Source organism: Leptonychotes weddellii, chromosome 14 (genome assembly GCF_054177405.1).
Source record: "Leptonychotes weddellii isolate Sample4059 chromosome 14, ASM5417740v2, whole genome shotgun sequence".
In the NCBI taxonomy this organism is placed as follows: domain Eukaryota; kingdom Metazoa; phylum Chordata; class Mammalia; order Carnivora; family Phocidae; genus Leptonychotes; species Leptonychotes weddellii.
The window spans coordinates 12,577,081-12,597,027 of record NC_138382.1 but is presented as its reverse complement, the minus strand read 5'-3'; the positions used below and the strand labels follow the sequence as shown (position 1 = coordinate 12,597,027).

The 19,947-nt window shown below is 39.5% G+C and overlaps 2 protein-coding genes across 2 annotated transcripts in view; both read right to left on the bottom strand.

Annotated features, from left to right (window-relative positions):
* Window positions 1-19,947, bottom strand: part of ANXA1 (annexin A1) — a 403,624-nt gene that overhangs the window by 298,447 nt on the left and 85,230 nt on the right. The window lies entirely within an intron of this gene.
* Window positions 1-19,947, bottom strand: part of TMC1 (transmembrane channel like 1) — a 118,617-nt gene that overhangs the window by 19,608 nt on the left and 79,062 nt on the right. Inside the window, exons 10-14 of the mRNA XM_081804065.1 lie at window positions 18,777-18,921; window positions 17,975-18,169; window positions 15,245-15,424; window positions 14,958-15,119; window positions 7,997-8,125 (exon numbers count right to left, since the gene is read on the bottom strand). Of these exons, the coding sequence (XP_081660191.1) occupies window positions 7,997-8,125; window positions 14,958-15,119; window positions 15,245-15,424; window positions 17,975-18,169; window positions 18,777-18,921 (811 nt within the window). The remainder of the gene's footprint in view (window positions 1-7,996; window positions 8,126-14,957; window positions 15,120-15,244; window positions 15,425-17,974; window positions 18,170-18,776; window positions 18,922-19,947) is intronic.

Here is a 19,947-nt window from a genome sequence, read left to right as displayed (position 1 = left end):
TGAGCTGGACCAGTTGCTTATCTTGTCACAGATAAACTGAGGAAATGAACTAGGTCAGTGGTTGTCACACTATGGCCCATGAGCCAAATCTGGACTGCCACCTGTTTGTATAAATAAAGACTTATTAGAATACAGCTGCATGCATTTGTGTATGTATTCTCTGTGGCTGTTCGGCACTAAAACAGGAAAGTTTAATGGTTGGCACAGAGACCATATGGCCTGCTGAACGCAAACCCCTTGTTCTCTACACTCTGCTCACAGTACTTCTGACACAGATGTGTGGGTTTTACCCCCATATCAAACAATGCCCCAGTCCTCTGTGGACCTAAGCTGGATGCCCTACCATTTCACTCTGTTCTGATACTGACTGTCCAGAGTTAGAGCAGACCCCGCAGGTTAAGAACTCAGTCGCACAAGACTGCCCCACTTCAGACAACAATCACAAGTTTGGGGTGCCACCTATGCTGAGTGGCTGGCTATACATCAGAGAATCCTACGACTCCCTCTTCAGGTTTGATAATTTGCTAGAATAGCTCACAGAACTCTAGAAAACACTTGATTTACTAGGCTACTGGTTTATTTAAAAAATGCAAGATACGAATAGACAGATGGAAGAGATGCATAGGGCAAGGTATGAGGAAAAGGGTCCTTTTCCATGTCCTTTCCCAGCACACCACCCTCCAGCACCTCAACATGTTCAGCGACCTGGTTCAGTGAACCCCATAGGTCAGGGAGTCTTATGGAGACTTCATCAGTAAGCATAATCAATAACTAACTCAGTCTCCAGCCCCTCTCCCCTCCCTGGAGGATGGGGGAATGGGGCTGAAAGTTTCAAGTTTCTAATCATGTCTTGCTCTTTCTGGTGACCATTCCGCCATCCTGAAGCTATTCAGAAGCCACCAAGCATTGCCTCATTAGAATAAGCAATGTTCCTATCACCCAGGAAAACCCAAGGAATGTAGGCCTTCTGTATCAGGAACCAGGGTCAAAGAGCAAATATTAGAACAAAAGATGATCCTAGCACCTGTATTGCTTAGACGGTTATAAAAAGATTTAGGAACTCTGGCCAGGAGCTGGAAATGGAGACCAAAATATATATTTCTTATTATATCATAATATCACACCTGCAGAAGTGAAACTGCTAACTATCTAGCCTTTTACAGAGAAAGTCTGCCAACTTCTGAACTAGATCATTTCTAAGATCCTTTTCTAATCTAAAATCTGTAATTGGTTGAAAAATTAGACCCAGTTATTAACGAATTGCTTCTCTGTAAACACTTTAGAAACGCAATTGAATACGGTATGAGTTGAACTCAGAAAATCTCCCTCTAAAAATAAAACAGAAGTAGGAAAGCAAACACACACACACACACTATAAAATTCAATGCTCATTCTTTTGGAGATGGATTTAGTAAAAACATATGAGATTATATTGTATTTTAAAGATTTAAAAGCAATACTTTAATAATACAAGTATAAATCATTTTGCAATACGTTTGCTTAATTGCCTCTAAAACATAAAAAAAGCTTAAAGGTAAATGAGGCTTGGGAAAAAATAGGTTTTCTTGAAAACTGAGAAATGAAATGATTCAAATGGGATGCATATAACACTAAGAGTCACTCATCCCTAATAAGCTTTTTAGGCACCAGCAAAAGAAGATCCCATTTGGATATAGGCTGAGGTCTATAATAACTTACTAATAGGCAAGGGATTGAAAATTATCTCGTTTTATTTCTAGGCCTTTGTTTGTGGTGGGTGAGAGTCAGTCATCTACCCATAGGGAAGACAGAAGGTTGTTGTTGGACTGAAATGCCCAGGAAAACCCATCTGCTCTCTGCAAGTTTTGTTATTTGGGAAAGATCATTAACCTTTGGATATCGTGAAATATCTCAGAGAGAATTCTGTCATTGCAACATCCTGTCTGACATACAAATCTCACTCCCCACACCTGAAATCACCCTTGGTGAATGGTTCTCAAGCATGGTCCCCATACCAGAAGCCGCATCATCACCTGGGAACTTAGAACGGGACCTGCCCCAGCTCCAATGGAATCAGAAACACTGTTTTCACATGCCTTCAGGGGATTCTGGTCTATCCTCAAATTTGAGAACCACTGATCTAGGACAAATCCTAGCTTCATCCACTAGGATGACTCAGCGACTCGGGTCTTTGCACTTCACCCCTTGTTGCCTGCAGACAGACTCCAACCAATATTCAAGTGGAACTTCAAGTCCAGACTGTGCTGTCCCTTTCCCCAAGTTGTCAATCCTTCAGGGACTACTCAAGACTTCTTACTGACCCTTTAGCATGGCATCTTCCTGCACTGCTAAGTAATATCTCATTCCCAGCTGGAGAACATCTGTTTACTTCTAATTCTGTATCACAGCCGCTCCTGTAACTCCATTCTATTGCAAGTGACCTATCTAATCTTGGGGTGCTTTGAGTTACAAACACCATAGATTGGCTCATGAATTAGTCATGATTTGACAGAGTCCTTGAAATTTCTAGGGTTAAGCATCACAGTGAAAATTCAACATGACAGAAGTCTGGTTGATGGCTTTGAAGTCAATTAGACAGGAGTTTGAGTCCTAGCTCCATCACTGACCACCTATATGTCTTTGAGCAAATTATTAAACATTCTCTAAGCTTCAGTTTACTGTAAAGTAGGAAAAAATAGTATTTACCTTATAGTGTTGCTGCTATGAATACATGGAAAAATATATGTATTTTGTAGAAGTTCTGACCTATAATAAACACTACCTAAAAATATAATATATAATATAATATAATATAGAATCTACTTTTATGGTCTGTCAGTCATATGCCTCTTATTTATGGATAATCTTGAGCCCCTTCATCAGAGCACAGGGAAATCTCTTATATTTTCCACTTATATAAATTTTAAAAAGACCATCTTAAAAATGTAACTTTAAACAGGATGCTGAGGTTTTAATTTGGTTGAACATATTCTAATTCCATGCTATGTATTCGATTCTATTTCTTCTTAGGTATCGGTTACCTATTTTGTTGATAAATGACAAAGATATTGTCAACACAAATTAAGCTGAAAGGAAAGGCATTCTGTGTTGAGCTACAGCGGGAAACCCCGATTTTACAAGAGGTTTTAGGGCAGTTATGTTAAATCTGGATGGTTAAAATCGCTCCTGGGAGAAACCATTCCACTCCCGATGAGTCAGTGAACACTTCAGAAACATTGAGAACTGTCTGCTATGCTTGGAGAAGCCTTAGGAAAGATTAACTTACATTACATGGTCTAACAGCCTGCTCCTAGCCAGTAATTTCCTCACCGCAGTCCATCTTTATAGGTTTGTTGTGATAACACTTTAGCCATAAATTTATAGCTGGAAAATCTACAGGGTCACTTTTAACGGAATGTACTCTGATACAACCAGTATATAATTCAGCATATTTAACATAATGGCTGTGTCCAGAAGGACACTTCATTGCCCTTGTTTATTCCCTGGCTACACAAACTGAGGTAACTCACTTCAATTCACGAACCCTCAATTTTTCAGATGTGAAATAAAGGATGCATGATTGATTATGTCAAAATTCCACCCAACATTAATATTCTGTGGATCGCTAAATCTGATGCTAGAGTCTGCAGAGTTCAGTTTTTACAGAAGCTGTTGTAAGAAAAGTGAATGGATTTTTTTAAAAAGGCATGTTCTCTAGGAATGAGAAATTCAACTTAGGGAAATTTCTCATAAGGAAATAATCTGTGCATGCCACTATAACTTATCTGTGAAGATATTTAACTACATGGATATAAATAAATGTAACCACAATATTTATTATAATAATTAAAAATTAGGTAAAGTTTTACTGACAGCCAATAAAAATTAAATTATAGTTCATTCATTTATAGAATATCACACTGTCATTTAAAACTGTCATAAAAGAACAGTTAACCGGGCGCCTGGGTGGCTCAGTTGGTTAAGCATCTGCTTTTGGCTCAGGTCATGGTCCCAGGGTCCTGGGATCAAGCCCCGCGTCGGGCTCCTTACTCAGTGGGGAGTCTGCTTATCCCTCTCCCTCTGTCCCTCCCCCTGTTCTTGCTCTTTCTCTCTCTCTCTCAAATAAACAAATAAAATCTTTAAAAAATAAAATAAATTATTAAAAAAAAAGAATAGTTAACCTAGGGAAATGGTCACAGGTGAAAAAAGCAGGTAACCAGTCATTAAATATATACTTTTTAATAAAAAATTTTTTAAAAAGGTATATTTATAAAAATCTATAATATTATATAAAAATCTATTGTACTTGTTTATTTACATATAAATAAACACTAATACGATCCAATTCAAATAATCCAAATAAGTAATGCCATTATGGTGAGATTACCTGCGATTTTTATTTTCATATTGAACTTACACTGGATTTTCTGGATTTTTTATAATGAGCTAGTATTATTTTGGGAACTCAGAAAAAAACTTTTTTTGGTGGTGGAAATGGACACATTTTTCTTTTTGATTTCTTTTTTTTTTTTTAAGATTTTATTTATTTATTTGACAGAGAGAGAGAGAGATCACAAGTAGGCAGACAGTCAGGCAGAGGGAGAGGGAGAAGCAGACTCCCTGCTGAGCACGGAGCCGGATGAGGGGCTTGATCCCAGGATGCTGGGATCATGACCTGAGCCCAAGGCAGCCCCTTAACCGACTGAGCCATCCAGGTACTCCTTCTTTTTTATTTCTTTTTTTTTCATTAATTTATTTTTTTTTAAGATTTTATTTATTTATCTGACAGAGAGAGACACAGCGAGAGAGGAACATAAGCAGGGGGAGTGGGAGAGGGAGAAGCAGTTTTCCTGCCAAGCAGGAGCCCGATGCGGGGCTTGATCCCAAGACCCTGGGATCATGACCTGAGCTGAAGGCAGACGCTTAACGACTGAGCCACCCAGGCGCCCCTTCTTTTTGATTTCTGAAAGGCATCTCAAAAGTATCTTCTCTGCCCATCTCAGGTTCTCCTTTACTTCATGACAGGTATTTCCAGGATTCATATTTTCAATTAGGATGTCCAGGAGAATATCAGAGAAACATTCTCATCAGCCTTTTCTCCTCTGGGACAGCCCCAGCTGAGATTTCTGCATGGAGGCCTGCCCACACTTTGCCCATACCTGCTGGGCCCTGTCTTATGTTGGTCCCTCCACCAAGAATCCTTGCTTCCACTGGATCTTTGAAATTTTGATCCTTTCCCAAGACTGGCTCAAGTGCTTCTTCCTCCAACATGTCTTTGGGTCTTGGCATTTCTGATCTATCTCTCTCTTTATTTGTGTCTTTCTTCTTCCCTCTCCCTCCCTCCCTTTTTTTCTTCCCTCCCTCCACCCCCAAAGTCATGTAGCCATGGTTTCTCCTATGGCATTTACATTTTGTGCTCTGTATTGATAAGGAGAGAGCTTGCAGGATTAAAGGGCAGTAAGGAGTGTGAGGAACTAGTGGATGAATATTCCATCTGTACAGGGCAGTGGTTTCTCACTCCAGCCAATTTCTCCCGAATGGGAATACGGATTGAATGTTGCCAGCCTTTCCAATATGCCAAGAAAAGCAAGAAATCCCTATTTTGTAAAATGTAAAAATTCTAGTTTTAAAATATGAGCTCATTAAAAAAAAACAAAAATAAAAACAAACAAACAAAAGAAAACACTCTGCAAAGAAAGAAAAATATATCAGCAAGCTGAATCTAGGCAGCAAGCCCAAGTTTGCAATCTCTCCTTAGGTGGACATTTTTACATCTCTGTATCCCCTTATCACCCAGCACAGAGCTTTGCTCTTACTGATTTACACTTAGTAGACACTCAGCTGTGTCAGCTATTTACTGGATGGGCCAATGATAATAGGATCTGCATCAAAGATCCACCATCCACCCTTTACTGTTTAAAATTTGTTTTGATGCTGGGATACTTTCTGCAGAGCCTTCCAAAAGTAACATGGAAGAAAATTCTCTGTGACCTAAAACAGGAACTTGTCTTTTTTTTCCCCTGTACTTTGTACTAACCCAAGAGCACTGTCAGCACTCAATAAATAATAAATGACAGTCATTTAATTATAGCTATTATGCATCCAGGTCATGTTTTATTGACTTCATATTTGAAGCAAAATTTTCTAGCACTTAGGAAGAGAGCAGTAAGGGATAAAAGGCAAGCATAAGCCAGGCAAGGGCCTCAGAAAGAAATGGCAATTTTTATGTCTGCCTCAGAAGAGCTGAATCAGACAAGGAAAATAGAAATGAAACCCAGCCAGCTGAATACCTCATAGCAGGGAGTGGGAAAGCAGTGCAAGAGCATCCTGGATTCATAGCATTACCTCACTGGTGCTCACCAAAGAGCATTATCTAACCACTTTTGGCTCGTCCCACGGGCACTTTCAGTGAGGATGACAGAGATGACCTAATCAAAGGTACGATCTCCAAGTCAGATAGCCAGGCTGACTGGGGTCTTGAAAACTGTTCTGAGCATAGGACTTGTCCAGAGACTAGAGGGCATGGGGCTGGGGAGAGGTCGGCAATAAAGGATACCATTTCCTGAGAGAGGAGAGAAATGTCATTGGCTTGAGATTACTAAACCAGGACGGACTCCGTGGGCACATCCCTGGAAGCAGGCAGAATTCCGTCAATAGATGGCGTTGCCTGGATGGTGCTAGAATGTAGAGGTTTAACACAGAAGCAGACAGTCAACACATAATGCCCACCATGTGACAAGTATAGGGGTCAAGGCTTTTCTTTTCATAGGTCTTTCATTCTAACAGAGGGAGATAGATTATAAGCATGTTTTTAAAAGGAAATGTCAGCTAGTTATACATCATATGAAGAAAATCAAGCAGGGTGTTGAAGGAGAGATCCTGGTAGGCTATATTAGATGGGAAGGTCAGAGAAGAGCTCAAAGGTAGTGACATATTAGCAGAGTCCTTAATGACAAAGAAGGCATCAGCCATGCCAAATTCTAGGAATCTGTACCCCTACAGGGAAAAACAGCTAGAGCCAATGCAAGGGTCATCTTGTGTTTGAGCATAAGAAAGAATTCCACCATTTATGGATTTTACAAAGCAAGAACAAAAGTGGTAGAAGATGAGCTCAGAAAGAAAGAAAGAGAAAAAAAAACCCAGATCCCATAAGATATCGAAGGCCTTAGAAAGAGATTTGGAATTCATTCTAAGTACTTATTAACCACTGGAGGATTTTAAGCACATGATTACAATCAACCCAGTACTACAACCCAACTACAGTCATAGTTCCCAAGATGACTGTTACAGTTGCAAAAGAGGGACCTGGCAATGTGGAAGACCACAGAGTGGTGTGTGCTCTGTTGCCTCCCTTAAACTTTGGGGGGTTGCGGGGGGGAACCGGGGGTTGCATGCAGAGGGTGAACTGGGAATGGAGTCAACATCAGTGGGGCTCAGAGAAACCTGGGTTCTTGCTGTGGTGCCGGAAGGATGTCAACTTGCCAGAGTTCAGGTCCACGACTTGCCAGACACCTATCAGCACCCTGGGCTTGCCTCAAAACTTCCACAGCTCCCTGCTGTGTCTCTGCTGAGCTCTTATTAGCCTGGGAGCTTTATGAAACGAGCACCATATTTACTGGATCCACTTATCATCCATTGCACTGCACAGTAACTGTCCAGGAGTCTGTTTAGTAGAATTCAAAGGAATTAATAGAATGTGCAGTTGATACTACCCATCTTGTCCAGCTTCTGGAAATGTCAGCAAGCTTCATGACTATGGGTCCCAGACTGAGTTCACCATATTCATGGACAGGTTGAGGTCCACTGCTTTAACCATCCTGTGCTCACTTTACTAGAATATCATAAACCATGACACTCAAGTCTTACACCCTTCTGAATTAAAACTGTACTCACTGGTCTTCACTTATTAACACTAACAGGTGGTCCTACTCCTAAATTCTTCTTCTGGCATAGTGTGTGCAAGTGATAAACCACAAAGGAATAATCTGACAGGAGGAAAGATGAGCATCATACTTACATATCCATATTCCAAATCCCAGCACCAGCAATAATTGCAAAACCTCACAAAACATGCCCGGAGAAAGTCTCCAATGAGGATTGTGACATAAGTGGTCAGAACATCAGAAACGGTCAGCCGCACAAATTCCTGTCGAGATATTATCCAGATTAAAAACGAGCATCTCTCCCTTCAAAGGGCCCTAGTGTCGGCATCAAGTTTGTTATGCTTCTGCATGGTATTAGCTTAGAAACTGCCATTAATAGTGAAAAAATAGTGAGGCATATCTAGCAAGTGAAAAATGTTTCACCCTTATTTTATTAGTCAAAAGTAATTATCTCCACTTCCAAAACCACTGTATCAAAAGTCTTCTTACCGGGGAACTTTTATAGGCATAACACAAGAAACAAAACCAGGGATACATTGACCACACATATGTTTAAAACTTTAATCTGGCAAACAGCAATGTTTATGAAGTTAAAAGATGAACTTCGAAAAGTCCTGGCAGCATCCGTGATACAGGATTAGTTTTTCTAACACATTAGAAATGTTTATAAATCAGCCTCACAATAGATGGGCAATCCAATAAGGAAAGAAGCTGGCAAATGGCACAAATAAGAAATTCACAGAAGGAACTATGCAGTCAATTAAAATGTTAAAAAACATTGAAACCCCACACACAAAAGTGCAAATTAAAACAAAGAGTCGTTGCCTCACAGAAAGATAAATCTTTAAAAATCCAGGCTTCTCCTTATTGGTGAGTGTGGTGAAGTAAACACTACCATAAACTGATGGGGGAATGTCGACCCCCAACAACACTTGGTGGGAAATTTGTGGAAATCCATCACATTTTAAAGTGAGTAGAATATGATCAAGGAAATCCACTTGTGGAAAGGTGTCCCACAAAAGTATGAACACAAGTGCACAGATCTATACGTGTGATTGTTAAAGTAGGACTTCTTCCAGATAAAGATTGGAAACAATTCAAATATGCTCAGGAGATTAATGAAATAGAACAGTGTGTCCTCACAATGGAATATCATGAGCTCTTGAAAGAAAAAGAGTGCAATTGTGGTTATAGATGCACAACTATGTGAACATACACTAGAAACCATTGAATTGAATACTGTAAATGGGTGGAATGTGTGGTGGATGAATCATACCTCAGTAAACTTTAAAAAGTTTACAAAATAGGATATGTGGTATGAACTCATTTGTTAACAAAAATTTACAAAATAGGATATGTTGTATGAACTCATTTGTTAACAAAAATTCCCATGTATATATGCCTATATGTATATGTATAGACATAGAAAGTTCTGGAAAACCAGAAACTGGTTACCTCAGTGGTGTGGACTTAAATTTATGTGCAAAAGGGTGTGTGCTGTGGATTAGAGGGAAAGTTCACTATTTCCTCGTGGAACCCCTTTGACAATAATTGATAAATATTAGAATAGACACATAATTATAAATGTTTGTTGTGATAGTTCTCCTCTGCTCCTCCTTTTCTTTTCCTTCTCAATAATTTATGTCCTAAGACTGAAGACACTGGATATCTCATAATACATATTTTGCCAGAAATACTAGTGTTCTTCTATAATTTCTGAAGTCTTTCGGTTTCTATTTCCAGCTACATATATAATCTCCCCTCTAAAATAACTAGTGAGAAAGAATTTTCTCATGGGGCAAAGGGCCATTTGACTAGCTGTCTTTAGATTAGTTTCCAGCCTTGTACTTCAGAGCAATGCTTCCTGAACGCGAGATCATCGTCTACCACCTCCATGATTCTTGATACGTCCAAGTACCATATGAAATATAATTTATCTCAGATTTCTTTTAACATCAACATACTTTATTCTTCAAAAATAACCACGACTATTACAAATATAATCTGCTATAAATAGTAGTTAACTAAAATATACACATGAGCCAAGCAAAAATTATTATAGTAAAACCTTAAAAATACAAATTTAAAAACTCAGCATTAGTTTTCACCAACTGTCGTGCCTGTGACAAGGGCTTGTAGGCTGGCAGCGTATTTTGGGAAATGGTATCAAAGAACAGGAGTGGAGGTTGGGAAGAATGAAACAGAAGGAAGGAAAGCTTTTGCCCAAGAGCATGCTAAAATCTGTCACTACTGAGGCAAGTGAGTCTTATCCTTCTGGGGACCCCACTTGGAAGCCTAGAAGCTGTATAGAATAAGCCTCAGAATTGTCCATGCCAGTGACAGAAGAGGGACATACTGATCCACCAACAACCACTCCCATTAGCCAAGGATGTCCCCATGCGGTATTAACACCCCACTTGATGACAGCAGAGAAACTTTGAAGGTAAAGAGAATATGCATACAGCTGTTGAGATGCTATCAGGTTAACAGCTGCATGCAGAACAGCTGGAGTAAAAGGTGGGCCAAGAGAGTGAGAGGTTCCTGCATAATCTGAAAGTTTCTATATAATCCGGCTCCTGTCTAGCTCCCCATATTCTTCTGGTATTGCTCATCCCTCTTCTTCACTCCAGCCCCACCGGCTTTCATTCAGACCCTCAATCTCCATACTTCCTCAGGCCACAGGGCCTTTGCCTGGGTCTTCACTCCACTCAATCATTGTTACTTCACCTCTTGACTCAGTTTATACCAACGAATACACACCACTACGGCATCACTGGTTTAGGAAAGTTTCACTCACCTCACTGACAAGGGCAAGCTTCCCCATAAAAAATTCTCAGATTCCATGTATTTCATTCTTGTAGTGCTTGGCTATCATTGTAAATTTGCAAATTTTGCATAATGACTTAATTAATGGCTTTGTTCCGCCCCCCCACCCAAGAAATTGTAGTTTTCACAAGAGCAAGGAACTAGCCCACCTTTGTGCCCATTGGACCTCTAGTATCCAACATGATGCCTGCCACTCAGCTTGCACTCAATAAATATGGAATGAATGGTTGAATGATAGTAAATTCCTGCAGTTATTTCTGGCCATAACTTTTCTCTTCCTGTTCTTATTCTCTTTTTCATTGCCCAGGCAACTTGAGTTCAGATTCTAATAACTAGTATCAATTAGAAGGAGGCGATGAGGAATATTTTTTGGCATCCACTACCTTGTCAGAAGGTAAGGTTTTAAAGTCCCCCTCATCTTCCTAAACATTCTCATCCCAGTGGTTGAAATCCTATTTTTTCCTAAGCAGTGGTCTGTCATATAAAATACCAGAAGAGGATTGAAGCATTATACGGAAACATAAGAAGATTTATTCACAAACCATAGGAAGAACACAATGCTTCATAAGAAAGAGAATCCCCCAGCAGTGGCCCAGCCCACCTCAGGGGCACCAATCCCAGTTCCTAGCATGCTAGTCAGGATGGGAGCACAGTCTCCACACAAGCCCCCTGTTGAGCACCATGCCCCACACCTCACAACTTTCCACTCATTACAGTTAGTTATTAAATGCCTGGGCAGCTTTGATCAGTAAACATAAAAGTCATTAGCAGGTAACAGGAACACGACAGTCAAGGGGCATCACAAAGGACCACAGACTCTAGATGTCCCATGGCAGGAGTTTAGAGAGTAGGTGTTGATGCTGATTATATTTCTAGGGACAATTCAGCGCTATGGACAAGGATGCATGGGTTACATTTGGGCTCCTGTCATTGACTTCAAGAGCTTGAGAAAATTTTTGTAGCTTTTCAGGTCACAGCCTCCTCATCTATAAAATAGAGATAGTTATATAACTTATCTCAAAGGGTAATTTAAAAATTCAAGGAAACAGCGCTGGGCACATTATAGGCATTCAATAAATGTTAGCCACTGTTGTTCTGTTCAGTTGGCTGCTTTCCCCTTCCCCAAAATGCAGACCTCAGTATATAGCTTTAAATAGCAATCTCCCAAGGGTGGCTTTGCTGCCTAAGAGCTACATCTTGAGATTCCCTGGAGGGATAAAGGAGCCACCAAATTATCCTTTATTCAGATCAAAGAGAGGTTTGAGTCTTATATCATCCTTGAGGAAACAAAGCAGAGGGAGGACAAGAGGAAACTTCAGGAATGTTCTTACGGAACAATGAATGAGTGTTTGGGGTGTGTCCCCAAGATGACATGCAAATCAGATGCCTTTACTGTTTCTCCCGGAGTCACTTTTTTTAAAAAAAGACTTTATTTTAAGAGAGAGAGAGAGCACGCGTGCATGAGCAGGGAAAGGGCCAAGGGTGAGAGAGAGAGGATCTCAAGCAGACTCGGTCCTGAGTGCAGAGCCTGACTCAGGGCTGGATCTCACCACCAAGAGATCATGACCTGAGCTGAAATCAAGAGTCAGACCCTTAACTGACTGAGCCACCCAGGCGCCCCTGGAGTCATTTCTTTTTTAGATGGGTAAACAAAGTGTTTCTAGGTGCATGGATATAGATATTGATCTCTTAAAGACAAGACTTTTCCAGTACTCAGGGTTTTTATGTCCCCTGTGTTCTCTTTGTCCCCATGGACTCTACCTCCCTCATCTATATTCTGTTAGAACCACAACCTCTGGGTCAGCTTCTGCAGACTTTCCCACAAGCGCTGAATGCCCCCTTAGGGAAAGGAAAGTGAAAGAGAAGGGGGCAGTAAGGAGAGATGATGAAGCAAGGAAAAGCACCAAAGATGGGATATTTTTTTTTTTAAGGACAAGACAAGCAGCAAGGTCTCAAGAAGAATTAAATAAGTGATTTTTCCTTTATTTTAAGCCAGTATGTGTGGGACCAACACAGAAGCTTCTGCATATTCGGAGACACAAGTATCCTCCTCAATTGCACTGGCGTTCCTAATTAATCACTTTCTCTTCCCCAGAAGTGAGCAGCGTCAATCTCATCCTTGACAGTCCATTCCGTCAAGACTGTTAAAGGGTAGGTGTCATACCCCACCTGCCAGTCTGCATTCTAGGACATACAGAAGAGAACACCTCAAACTTCCTGAGCTTGTGAAAAAAAATCCTTTTCTCCCCAATTTTTCATTTCTTTCCACTTTAGCTGAAGACTCAAGGAGCAGCCTAGATGTGGTAAGACTTGTGTGAAGCACGGTGACCAGACTTCACTTCAAGGAAGGACCCTTGAAACCCAGAAACCAGTGGACTCCTGTGCATTCACTTCCTGTACCTGCTGTCACAAATTACCACAAACTTCGGGGCTTATAACAACACGACTTTATTTTCTTACAGTTCTGGAGGTCAGAAGTCTAAAATCAAGGTGTAGGCATCAGGGAGGAATCTGGGTCCCCACCTTGTTCAGCGTCTAGAGGCTGCCGGCGCTCCTGGGCTCATAGCCCCTCTTTGTCCATCTATAAAGCACATCTCTCCAAGCCAGTTCCACTGTCACGTCTGGTTTTTCTGACTTTGACTCTTTTGTCCCTACTTGTGATTTCATTAGGTCCATCCACATAATCCAGGATAATTTTCCTTCACTTAATCCCATCAGCAAAGTCCATGTTACCATGTAAGGTAACAAAGTCAGAGGGATTCCAGAGATTAGGCACGGACATCTTTGAAGGGCCATTACTCCATCTACCATACCTCTCTCCTAAGTAAAGGCAGACTTCATTTATTTTCATTTCATTTATTATTTCATATATAATATGTTCTATAAACATATATGGAATGTGCTTGTCTGAAAATTGAGTATTTAATAATACGTAACTGGAAAGGGAGATGCTTATCTGGCCCCTGAAAGCATAAAAATAAAGTAAAACAAAATCCTTAATCATACCATACTTTTTGGACATGTGTCTAGCATCACATACGTTGTTCTTATTTTTTTCCCAAGATTAAAATCACAGTTGATTGGCTTAAGTCTGATGAGCATCTAATTGAGCATGAGGGCATCTATTGATACCCACATTTTTACACTGCATCAGTTTTATAAGACTAACACTAACTTTCAATTTTTCCTTTTAGATTATAAAAAATAAGTACACAGCAAAAAATTATTCAAATAATTCCATAAGACCACATTACTGCTGAGACTGAATGTTGTCCAATAGGCAGGCAGATGCATGATGACATATTTAAAGGTATCTGGTCCTCATCGATGAACCCAAGTCCAAAATCGGTTTATGAAATGCACAGTAGCAATGTCAATTTTAATGAGATCAAATTAAAGGCTTTTCAAAATAAAAATTGGATCTGTATAGAAATAAGAGATGTGAGGGGCGCCTGGGTGGCTCAGTCGTTAAGCGTCTGCCTTCGGCTCAGGTCATGATCCCAGGGTGCTGGGATCGAGCCCCGCATCGGGCTCCCTGCTCTGCGGGAAGCCTGCTTCTCCCTCTCCCTCTCCCACTCCCCCTGCTGTGTTCCTGCTCTCACTATCTCTCTCTCTGTCAAATAAATAAATAAAAACAAAAAAAAAGAAATAAGAGATGTGAAATAGTTTATTGTTGTTTTTCCTTATTTGGTTTCCTTTATTGGACAGAAAGCCATACGAAACATTCTCTCTTTTCTCTGGTAAAATGCTAGTAGCCTTGGACTGGGTCCATTTACATAATCATCATGAAAACAACTAACCTAAAATAGTATTTCCTTTAACACCTAAGGGACAATTATTTGACAAAAATGGACATTGCTGAAATTAGTATTAGTGTGTGCTCCCCAAAGAATCTATTTTTTAATGGAAAACTGGTAGTAATAGGTAGAGTTCCATTTAAATATTCACTGGAGCCTGTATCTAAATCTAGGTGCTTTATTATAACACAAATAGAAGATGAACCTCTCCTCACATCATTTAAAAATATCCTTTCTTTATACGCAACTGTAAAAAAACGTGTAAAAGTAGTACTTACGTCAATAGATGGAGTGAGGACTGCATGAGAAACTATATATGAAATTCATAGCCAGCACCATAGTAAGCCTTCAATAAATCTTTGGTATTTTTTATGAAGCAATAAAAAAAAATAGGCCACACTTATGAAAGACATAATTGATTCTGCTCTTGTTTAATCCATTTATTGTCATACACTTCTGTTGGTGACATTACCTGCCCCACCATTGTTTCCCAGCAGGGTCCTCGAGGTACATCTGCAGGGTGCACAAAAAAAGGTGGCCCAGTGCTATTTCCCGTGAGTGATGCATTGTAGGCCTTGATCATGTTGGCTTCCCAGAGGGTAATATTGGCCTTTACCAGCTTCTCCTCTTCAATCTAGGATGCAAAGTGATGGAAGCAAAGATGGAGACAGCACAGATTTCAGAGGCATTTCCAGCAATCTGGAGACTGGGAATGTAACAACACACTGATGCCAAGAACAATCCAGATACAAGACTTACCTTGTTGTTAATCTCATCCATCAAGGCAAGAATAAATACATACAAGTTGCCTAAAAGTAGAGCAAAAATGCGTCCCAGTAGCCATTTCAGAGCAATGAGGGGATGGTAGTCTTCCAATTCAGCAAATAAGTCAAACAGTGTTGGACAGAACATCCCCAGAAGGGACATGACCATGTTCATCTATAGGGGAGACACAAGGAATTAACTAAGTTAATGGTATTTAAAAAATAATTGCTTTCTTCCAGGATTTTGCAAGATTTCAGCTAGATTTCCTTCATCTTTTATAAGACTAAAGAAGATAATCTTACGCACTTTTAAATTTTGATCTTAATAAGACAACAAAGAAAATATTCAACTCCCTACCTACAGGTGTGCTTGGGTATGAGCTTATGTAGGTGCCAGTAATAAGTCTGTTTCCTAGTATAATGAGGGAAGTAATTTACATCACTCTCTATCCAAAGAACACATATTGTTCTACATGGGAACTGATTCTGATATGGTGATACACTTTGCAACAAGATTTCCAAAGGAAAGGGAAAATGATCTGCTTGAGGAATGAGGTCCAAACTGGAAATACTAATTTGACAATTACCAGCATACGGGCTAGTTCAATCAGTTGGAATAAATGAGTCCTTGAGATGGGCTCAGGACTAAATACTGAATTCTGGGCGATACACCCTATTAGGGGCAAAAAAAAAAAAAAAAGGAATGGGTTTATCAAAGAAAACAGGACATTCAGAGAAACAAAAGGGAGAACACAGGCATGATGTTATCAAAGCCAAGGTAGGAAAGTTCCAGGAAAGAAGAACTGGTTTATAATGCCACTGGGGGGGGGGGGGGTTGGTGGGGAGGGAGGGAAAGAGAGAATATGAAAAGTAGCAAATGTATGGTCCATATTTCCTGTCTGGCACCTTTATAATTATAATATTAGGCTAAATTAAATCGGGGAAAAGAATCCAGTGCATGTACTACTTTTGTGATGGGGAAAAAGCCTCCTTAAATGGAAAAAGATTTTGGGTATAGCCCTGGCAAGGGCCTTTCCTAAATACCTGGTTCAAACTGTCACCACTAAACATTTCCTATTGCCATTTCTTGATTCCATGTTTTGAATGATTATAACTACCAGACTGTATTGAGAAAATAATTGTCAGTATGGTTTTTCCCATTTTTATTAAGACCATTATATGAGCATAACCAAGAGGAGATAAAAATCAGCATGGCATAATATAAAATCAGCACGATATAATTTCAGCCTAAGGTAAAAACTTGGCAGATCCTGTGCGATCTTTTATAAGGTAAATTTAAATTCTGTTTCATCAAATGTATGAAGTTATTCATGAATCCCTATTACTACCTTTGTTGGCCCTTAGGACTCAGGGTCCCCTAAAATGGTGTTAAGCAGACCTTACACAGAGTGACTCTTCTACCTAATGAAAATCAACTCCCCACCCTTTACTCTGGTTCATTTATACAAAAATATGATCAATATGAACCATGGACAAAAGTGGCATGGTAATTTTGACTACTATAGCAATTATCACAACTATAAGGAGAAACTTCGGCAAAAGATTTGATAAATGCTTTGAGGTTCTCCTCTGCTTTAACTAAATAAAATCCCTCTACCTAATGACTTTTTATAGGTTTCTATGAAATGTCTGTCCTGTATAGCCTCTTAAATGTATGGTCTCCCATTTCCAGTATTACCACTTCTGAAATACCTGGAATGTTTTCGTTTGGAGCTTTTTGTTGTAAACAGGTTATATTTTGTCCAAGATATTTCTAGAAAATTCTACGCTTATATGAACTTTCTGAATCTCTTTGGTCTACGAGGCTCTGCACAAGTTTCATTGTGGTCAGTCTACACTTCCCACAGCCACAATCTCTACATACCTTGAAAATGGCCAAGTTTAAAATGATGCCACATTGTACGCCAGAACATTTTATGAAAGGGAACAGGCCCTAGTGACGACACATAATGATTTCCTTACTCTAAATATCTGAATTTCCTTATTCTCAATATCTGACCTCCTTCCTCTGACCTGCTCAGTGGGCACATATCCGGAAGACATATCACAATCTGATTTAATTCCAGGCAAAGAGCTGGCCTTCCTCATTTGACTCTCTCTTGGAGGGGGAGGAAATAAGGCAAGGGGAGGAGAAGATGGAAAGTGTGCAGTGAGGCTGCTAGGGAGAGACAGAGAGAATCCCAGACTTGCCAACAGTGGAGGAGGTGATCTGAATGTTTCTGGTGAGATAAACATAGGAACCAAGGACTCTAACATTGCTGCTTCAAAGAATTCGGGCAACAACTGGATCTTTCAGTGACAGACACAGAATCTATAGAGAAAGAAACATAGAGTCATGGAAGGAGTGTGGGCCTTGAAATCAAGATTCCCAGGTTTTAACTCACTCTTCTCCACGATTCTGTGACCTGAACACACCGCCCCCTCTCCTGACACTCATTAACCACATCTGTTAAATATACTGGTTGGAATATATGTGTTCCAATATCTTTCAACTCTAGCTTTACCATAAAGGCACAAAATGAAAAACAGACAGGCAGTAGAAAGATCTGGAAATAAGACTGGAAGAGAGTGGAAAATGTGTGACAGGGCAGCGTGGGGGAAGATAGGTAAAACGTGGCCTTATTTAACATTGCATCATAGAAGCATAACCCACACAATTTCAAATGTCAGGTTCTAAGCACACAGAAAGCATGCAGAGACGAACTTCATTCTTTTCCCACCACCCAAGGGTGTCAGGATCTTGCTGTGCAAATTCCTGGGATCGCTTCACAGCCCAGAAGATGAGGTATCCACTCCCGCCAAGTGTTAGAAACACGAAGAAGTTAGCAAGAAACCTCAGGAATCGGATCAAGTGGACGTTTTCTTCCACTTGGGCTGCTCTTTCCTCTATGATTGCTTCCTGTACTCAAGCAAAACAGAAAAAAAAAAAAGTGTATCTGAGCTACAAAAACTAGCACACACTCAGAAAATATTCTTGCAAACATCCAATGAGGAATGAAAATGCATACTCTATCTGGGATTCCGCAAACCAGGTGGATATCAGCAGCAACTGAGAACGAGTGAAGGAAGGGAGAATTCTTACAAACTCTGATGGATCTAATACTAGGACAATCTTCTTTCTAAATTCTCTTCTGATAAAGTCTTTTTTTTTTTTTTTTGAAGCTACAAAATAATACCTAAGAGTCATTTTGAATATTGAGCTAGCTTATTCCTGTAAATAGTCAGCATTGTTCTATTATTTAGACTATCCAATTCTGATTACTAATGGTCTCCTGTTTCAAACCAATGGCGGTATTTTTATTACCAAATTTAGAGAAGAAATTGTGCTGTCGTGGGTCATCAGATATTTTCCAATCACAATCAGAACCCTGCCCGGATCCTGGTAGGCAGAAATGATGAGTTAATCTTTCTTCTGTCAGGATACTTCGCTAGCTAAACCATATGGAATGGCTCTGATTTTAGTCTTAGAAATCCAAAGGCACAGATCTTGAAGTTGATGTGTTTACCTTAAAGTTCATGGTGATAGAGTTGAATTTGTTGTCTGCTGTTTCCGGATTGCCAATCAGGTAGTCCCAGCTTGTGAATACCTTCCAGCTGAAGTTGAATGTATTGTCATCACCACCCCCATCATCCCCGATATTTTTGGTCATCCTGTAAAAATGCGGAGTTTAATCCAGCCCCCCCCCCCCCCGGAAACACAAAGAAAGGGAGAGGGTAGGGAGTAGCAAAATAGTACAATTGTAGGTAGCCTGGAGAAGCAATATCCTGAAAGCATGTATTTTCAAACAAAGTTTGTTCTTATGACCAGAAAATAGAAGTTTATCTTTAAATTTTGGGTTTGTTTTAATTTTTTAAACTGTTCATTTTCCAGGCCTTTCAAGATTAAAAGACTATGACGCATTGATGATTTTAACAACTAAACTGGTCCTATAAAAATACATATTTTTAATTTATTTTCCTAAACTTTTCTTAGCATCATATACTTGTTTATTAACCTTTTGCGGGATAAGGCTCTCTTTAAAACTCTGATGAAAACAAATGGGTCCCTCCCCAGGAAAAAAAATATGTGTACACTCTTAAACTGTTCTAGGCAGCTTTAGCTTATTTCCAGATCCCCCTGCAGCTAGGAATGAACTAACCCAGGGCAGGTCAGGAAATCCTGCATAGATCCAACTCCCGCCTCAAGAATCTCTTCCCAAAGAACAGACTGAATGCATGAAATTTCTCCATACTCTGTAACTCTCGAACAAAAAGCAAAATTTTTATACAACCTTCATGCCAATGGGTTACATATATTCTAATCTATATATTTTAATATATATAAATCACTGATTTGAATATTATGTGTGTGCGTATATATATATGTATATGTATATATATGTATATGTATATATGTGTATATATGTATATATATGTATGTATGTGTATATATATGTATATATGTATATGTATGTATATATATGTATATATATGTGTGTGTATATATATATACACACACACACATACTTTTTTTTTGCTTGGAGAGCTTAAAATGCATTTACTTAAAGTTTATTTCAATGGCTTGAGATCTATATTCCACTCACTCCACTTCCTTTCTTTTCCCCTTATCACTATAAAAAGCAAAATTAAATTTCATATGATACATATTATAAAATGATCCCATAAGGTTTTGGTTTT